At 45.7% G+C, this 7,621-nt stretch overlaps 1 protein-coding gene across 1 annotated transcript in view; it reads right to left on the bottom strand.

Annotated features, from left to right (window-relative positions):
• LOC120065442 (protein CBFA2T2-like) overlaps positions 1-7,621 on the bottom strand; it is a 571,663-nt gene that overhangs the window by 531,812 nt on the left and 32,230 nt on the right. The window contains exon 5 of the mRNA XM_039016461.1: positions 2,155-2,351. Within this exon, the coding sequence (XP_038872389.1) occupies positions 2,155-2,351 (197 nt within the window). The remainder of the gene's footprint in view (positions 1-2,154; positions 2,352-7,621) is intronic.

Genomic DNA, 7,621 nt, shown 5'->3' with positions numbered 1-7,621 from the left:
GACTGTCTCTAAAACTGTCTGTATCTCTACTGAACATAGCTACCTGTTAGGACTGTGTCTCTTAACTGTCTGTATCTCTACTGAACATAGCTACCTGTTAGGACTGTCTCTAAACTGTCTGTATCTCTACTGAACATAGCTACCTGTTAGGACTGTGTCTCTAAACTGTCTGTATCTCTACTGAACATAGCTACCTGTTAGTACTGTGTCTCTAAACTGTCTGTACTCTACTGAACAAGCTACCTTTAGGACTGTGTCTCTTAAACTGTCTGTATCTCTACTGAACATAGCTACCTGTTAGGACTGTGTCTCTAACTGTCTGTATCTCTACTGAACATAGCTACCTGTTAGGACTGTGTCTCTTAACTGTCTGTATCTCTACTGAACATAGCTAACTGTTAGGACTGTGTCTCTTAAACTGTCTGATCTCTACTCCTTTTGAACATAGCTACCTGTTAGGACTGTGTCTCTAAACTGTCTGTATCTCTACTGAACATAGCTACATGTTAGGACTGGTCTCTTAACTGTCTGTATCTCTACTGAACATAGCTACCTGTTAGGACTGTGTCTCTAAACTGTCTGTATCTCTACTGAACATAGCTACCTGTTAGGACTGTGTCTCTTAACTGTCTGTATCTCTACTGAACATAGCTACCTGTTAGGACTGTGTCTCTTAACTGTCTGTATCTCTACTGAACATAGCTACCTGTTAGTACTGTGTCTCTAAACTGTCTGTATCTCTACTGAACATAGCTACCTGTTAGGACTGTCTCTAAACTGTCTGTCTCTACTGAACATAGCTACCTGTTAGGACTGTCTCTAAACTGTCTGTATCTCTACTGAACATAGCTACCTGTTAGGACTGTCTCTAAACTGTCTGTATCTCTACTGAACATAGCTACCTGTTAGGACTGTGTCTTAAACTGTCTGTATCTCTACTGAACTAGTAACTGTTAGGACTGTGTCTCTAACTGTCTGTATCTCTACTGAACATAGCTACCTGTTAGGACTGTGTCTCTAAACTGTCTGTATCTCTACTGAACATAGCTACCTGTTAGGACTGTGTCTCTAAACTGTCTGTATCTCTACTGAACATAGCTACCTGTTAGGACTGTGTCTCTAAACTGTCTGTATCTCTACTGAACATAGCTACCTGTTAGGACTGTCTCTAAACTGTCTGTATCTCTACTGAACATAGCTACCTGTTAGGACTGTGTCTCTAAACTGTCTGTATCTCTACTGAACATAGCTACCTGTTAGGACTGTGTCTCTAAACTGTCTGTATCTCTACTGAAATAGCTACCTGTTAGGACTGTCTCTAAACTGTCTGTATCTCTACTGAACATAGCTACCTGTTAGGACGTGTCTCTTAACTGTCTCTACTCTACTGACATAGCTACCTGTTAGGACTGTGTCTCTAAACTGTCTGTATCTCTACTGAACATAGCTACCTGTTAGGACTGTGTCTCTAAACTGTCTGTATCTCTACTGAACATAGCTACCTGTTAGGACTGTGTCTCTAAACTGTCTGTCTCTACTGAACATAGCTACCTGTTAGGACTGTCTCTAAACTGTCTGTATCTCTACTGAACATAGCTACCTGTTAGGACTGTCTCTAAACTGTCTGTATCTCTACTGAACATAGCTACCTGTTAGGACTGTCTCTAAACTGTCTGTATCTCTACTGAACATAGCTACCTGTTAGGACTGTGTCTCTAAAACTGTCTGTATCTCTACGAACATAGCTACCGTTAGGACTGTGTCTCTAAACTGTCTGTATCTCTACTGAACATAGCTACCTGTTAGGACTGTGTCTCTTAACTGTCTGTATCTCTACTGAACATAGCTACCTGTTAGGACTGGTCTCTAAACTGTCTGTATCTCTACTGAACATAGCTACCTGTTAGGACTGTGTCTCTTAACTGTCTGTATTCTCTACTGAACATAGCTACCTGTTAGGACTGTGCTCTAAACTGTCTGTATCTCTACTGAACATAGCTACCTGTTAGGACTGTGTCTCTTAACTGTCTGTATCTCTACTGAACATAGCTACCTGTTAGGACTGTGTCTCTAACTGTCTGTATCTCTACTGAACATAGCTACCTGTTAGGACTGTGTCTCTAAACTGTCTGTATCTCTACTGAACATAGCTACCTGTTAGGACTGTGTCTCTTAACTGTCGCGTTTCTCTCTCTCTCGCTGGGCTCCAGCAGCAGTTCCGAGGAGTCGGGGGGCGAGGCCAGAGTGGTGCTGAGTAGGAGGTGCTCGTGTTGGGATAGGTACTGGGCTGGGGTCTGCTTGGCCGCACGCGCACAGTGGAGCAACTCCCTCTGCAGCAGGGGTAGGTTGGCCTGGAGAGGGAAAGAGAGACGGTGGAGAGATGGGAGGAGAGGGGGAGGAGAGAGGGAGGTGAGTGTAATTTGAAACATGGTGTTGCATTAATACACAGCTAAAAGAGAGAGTGAGACAGACAGTTGGAGAGAGAGAGGCAGAGAGAGAGAGAAAGGCAGAGAGAGACAGATAGACAGATAAACAGAGGAATATGAGAGAGAAAGACAGAGAGACAGACAGAGAACCAGGAGAGAGAAAGACCGACAGAGAGACAGACAGACAGATAGAGAAACAGAGGAATAGGAGAAAGAAAGACAGACAGACAGATAGAGAAACAGAGGAATAGGAGAAAGAAAGACAGAGAGAAGCTAGTAGGTAGAAGCTAGTAGCAGTATTTTCCTAATTTGTTTTCATATGCAGTTTCATCAAAGCTTCCACAATCCAACTACAGCTATCACGGCTGTCAAGGACGGCCAAAGTTAGTTACTTTAAGGAGCAGTTCTCTCTCTGTGGGTCTAACCCCAAGAAGTTCTGGAAAACTATTAAAAACCTGGAGAATAAATCCTCCTCACAGCTGCCCATGTCCCTTAAAGTTGATGATGTGGTTGTTACTGACAAGAAGCACATGGCTGAGCTCTTTAATCACCACTTCATTAAGTCAGGATTCCTATTTGACTCAGCCATGCCTCCTTGCCCGTCCAACATTTCCTCATCTCCCACCCCTTCTAATGCGACTAGCCCCGATACTCCTCCCTCTTTTTCCCCTGCCCCGCTACAAAGTTTCTCCCTGCAGGCGGTCACTGAGTCCAAGGGGCTAAAGGAGCTCCTTAAACTTGACCCCAAAAAACCATCTGGGTCAGATGGTTTTAGACCCTTTCTTCTTTAAGGTTGCTGCTCCTATCATCGCCAAGCCTATCTCTGACCTTTTTAACCTGTCTCTTCTCCCATTGCTTGGAAGGCAGCCACGATTCGTCCTTTATTTAAAGGGGGAGATCAAGATGATCCTAACTGTTATAGGCCTATTTCTATCTTGCCCTGTTTATCAAAAGTTTTGGAAAAACTTGTACTGTAAATAATCACCTGACTGGCTTTCTTGATGTCTATAATATTCTCTCGGGTATGCAATCTGGTTTCCGCTCAGGTTATGGATGTGTCACTGCAACCTTAAAGGTCCTCAATGATGCCACCATTTCCCTTGATTCCAAGCAATGTTTTGCTGCTATTTTTATTGACTTGCCCAAAGCTTTTGATATGGTAGACCATTCCATTCTTGTGAGCTGGCTAAGGAGTATTGGTGTCTCTGAGGGGTCTTTCTACCTCTCTCAGAGTGCAGTGTATAATGTCAGAACATCTGCTCAGCCACTGCCTGTCACCAAGGGAGTACCCCAAGGCTCGATACTCGGCCCAATGCTCTTCTCAATTTACATCAACAATATAGCTCAGGCAGTAGGAAGCTCTCTCATCCATTTATATGCAGATGATACAGTCTTATACTCAGCTGGCCCCTCCCCGGATTTTGTGTTAAATGCTCTACAACAAAGCTTTCTTAGTGTCCAACAATGTTTCTCTACCCTTAACCTTGTTCTGAACACCTCCAAAACAAAGGTCATGTGGTTTGTTAAGAAGAATGCCCTCTCCCCACAGGTGTGATTACTACCTCTGAGGGTTTAGAGCTTGAGGTAGTCACCTCATACAAGTACTTGGGAGTATGGCTAGACGGTGCACTGTCCTTCTCTCAGCACATATCAAAGCTGCAGGCTAAAGTTAAACCTAGAATTGGTTTCCTCTATCGTAATCGCTCCTCTTTCACCCCAGCTGCCAAACTAACCCTGATTCAGATGACCATCCTACCCATGCTAGATTACGGAGATGTAATTTATAGATCGGCAGATGAGGGTTCTCTCGAGCGGCTAGATGTTCTTGACCTATCGGCCATCAGATTTGCCACCAATGCTCCTTATAGGACACATCACTGCACTCTATACTCCTCTGTAAACTGGTCATCTCTGTATACCCGTCGCAAGACCCACTGGTTGATGCTTATTTATAAACCCTCTTAGGCCTCACTCCCCCCTATAAGAGATATCTACTGCAGCCCTCATCCTCCTCACTCATACATCCGTTCCGTATAGTCACATTCTGTTAAAGGTCCCCAAAGTACATACATCCCTGGGTCGCTCCTCTTTTCAGTTTGCTGCAGCTAGCGACTGGAACGAGCTGCAACAAACACACAGTTTTATCTCAATTTCTTCATTCAAAGACTCAATCATGGACACTTACTGACAGTTGTGGCTGCTTTGCATGATGTATTGTTGTCTCTATAATGCTTGTATCATGTTTTGTGCTGCTGCCATGTTGTGTTGCTACCATGCTGTGTTGTCATGTGTTGCTGCCATGCAATGTTGTTTTCTTAGGTCTCTCTTTATGTAATGTTGTGTTGTCTCTCTTGTCGTGATGTGTGTTTTGTCCTATATTTTTATTTAATTTATTTTTATTTTTCATCCCAGCCCCCGTCCCCACATGAGACCTTTTGGTAGGCCGTCATTGTAAATAAGAATTTGTTCTTAACTGACTTGCCTTAAATAAAGGTTAAATAAATAAAAGTTCACACCACAGGAACAAAAATGCAATACCCTGAACTGATCTTGTGCAAATGCAAAGTAAAGGTCCTATTAAATCCAACTGACATGCCCACAAAATATCATAAAGTGATGTTTTCACGTGAAAATCCTGAAACGCGTCCACGACTTATTTACATATCGCAAGACGTCACGGAAACGGCATGGCGACACGGCGGAGACACACACTAGACAGAAGTGTGTCACTGAGGAGGCCCAGAAGGAGACAGACATACAACAGATCTCTCCTTGAGAGAGACGCCTGGAGGACAGAGACACACACTAGACAGAAGTGTGTCACTGAGGAGGCTCAGAAGGAGACAGACATACAACAGATCTTCCTTGAGAGAGACGCCTGGAGGACAGAGACACACACTAGACAGAAGTGTGTCATGAGGAGGCCCGAAGGAGACAGACATACAAACAGATCTCTCCTTGAGAGAGACGCCTGGAGGACAAGAGACACACACTAGACAGAAGTGTGTCACTGAGGAGGCCCAGAAGGAGACGACATACAACAGATCTCTCCTTGAGAGAGACGCCGGAGGACAGAGACACACACTAGACAGAAGTGTGTCACTGAGGAGGCCCAGAAGGAGACAGACATACAACAGATCTCTCCTTGAGAGAGACGCCTGGAGGACAGAGACACACACTAGACAGAAGTGTGTCACTGAGGAGGCCCAGAAGGAGACAGACATACAACAGATCTCTCCTTGAGAGAGACGCCTGGAGGACAGAGACACACACTAGACAGAAGTGTGTCACTGAGGAGGCCCAGAAGGAGACAGACATACAACAGATTCTCTCTGAGAGAGACGCCTGGAGGACAGAGACACACACTAGACAGAAGTGTGTCACTGAGGAGGCCCAGAAGGAGACAGACATACAACAGATCTCTCCTTGAGAGAGACGCCTGGAGGACAGAGACACACACTCTCTCTCACACGTGTACAAACACGTGCCCACACATTCGCACACACACTGGCACACACACTCACATACCCTCTCTCCCTCGCCTGATAAGCGTTAGCCCCCTAACTGTTTCTGCCCCCTGACTGTTTCTGCCCCCTAACTGTTTCTGCAGTCTGACTGTTTCTGCCCCCTGACTGTTTCTGCCCCCTGACTGTTTCTGCCCCCTGACTGTTTCTGCAGTCTGACTGTTTCTGCACCCTGACTGTTTCTGCCCCCTGACTTTTTCTGCAGCCTAACTGTTTCTGCCCCCTGACTGTTTCTGCAGTCTGACTGTTTCTGCCCTCTGACTGTTTCTGCAGTCTGACTGTTTCTGCCCCCTGACTGTTTCTGCAGTCTGACTGTTTCTGCCCCCTGACTGTTTCTGCAGCCTGACTATTTCTGCAGCCTAACTGTTTCTGCAGCCTGACTGTTTCTGCAGCCTAACTGTTTCTGCAGCCTGACTATTTCTGCAGCCTAACTGTTTCTGCAGCCTGACTGTTTCTGCAGCCTAACTGTTTCTGCAGCCTGACTATTTCTGCAGCCTAACTGTTTCTGCAGCCTGACTGTTTCTGAACCCTGACTGTTTCTGCAGCCTGACTGTTTCTGAACCCTGACTGTTTCTGAACCCTGACTGTTTCTGCCCCCTGACTGTTTCTGCAGCCTGACTGTTTCTGCAGCCTAACTGTTTCTGCAGCCTGACTATTTCTGCAGCCTAACTGTTTCTGCAGCCTGACTGTTTCTGAACCCTGACTGTTTCTGTTGCTTTCACTAAATCACTGAAAAACCCAAACACATAGTCCATCACTCATCACTATGTAGAGACGGACAACCACCCCAAACCACAACCACAACCCCCAACCACAACCCCAACCCCAAACCACAACCCCAAACCGCAAACCACAACCACAACCGCAAACCACAACCACAACCGCAAACCACAACCATAACCATAACCCTAAACCACAACCCCAAACCACAACCACAACCCTAAACCACAACCCCAAACCACAACCCCAAACCACAACCACAACCCCAAACCACAACCACAACCCCAACCCCAAACCACAACCCCAAACCACAACCACAACCCCAAACCACAACCACAACCCCAAACCACAACCACAACCCCAAACCACAACCCCAAACCACAACCACAACCCCAACCCCAAACCACAACCCCAAACCGCAAACCACAACCGCAAACCACAACCACAACCATAACCCTAAACCACAACCCCAAACCACAACCACAACCGCAAACCACAACCACAACCGCAAACCACAACCATAACCATAACCCTAAACCACAACCCCAAACCACAACCACAACCCTAAACCACAACCACAACCATAACCCTAAACCACAACCCCAAACCACAACCACAACCCTAAACCACAACCCCCAACCACAACCCCCAACCACAACCCCAAACCGCAAACCACAACCACAACCATAACCCTAAACCACAACCCCAAACCACAACCACAACCCCAAACCACAACCACAACCCTAAACCACAACCACAACCCCAAACCACAACCCCAAACCCAAACCCCAAACCTCACTTCAGATCAGGGTTTACTTTAGGAAAATGTGGCGCCGGACTTTTGACTGTCCACATTTACTTTTCGTCATCCAACAAGACTAGTAACGAACAGCAAAATCACTTGCCTATGTCAATCTACTATAGTAGAAAAGTTTAGGCTATCTATTCTAT

This window comes from Salvelinus namaycush, chromosome 20 (genome assembly GCF_016432855.1).
Source record: "Salvelinus namaycush isolate Seneca chromosome 20, SaNama_1.0, whole genome shotgun sequence".
NCBI classification, from domain to species: domain Eukaryota; kingdom Metazoa; phylum Chordata; class Actinopteri; order Salmoniformes; family Salmonidae; genus Salvelinus; species Salvelinus namaycush.
The sequence above is the reverse complement of the archived record's forward strand: the minus strand, read 5'-3'. Positions and strand labels throughout refer to the sequence as shown.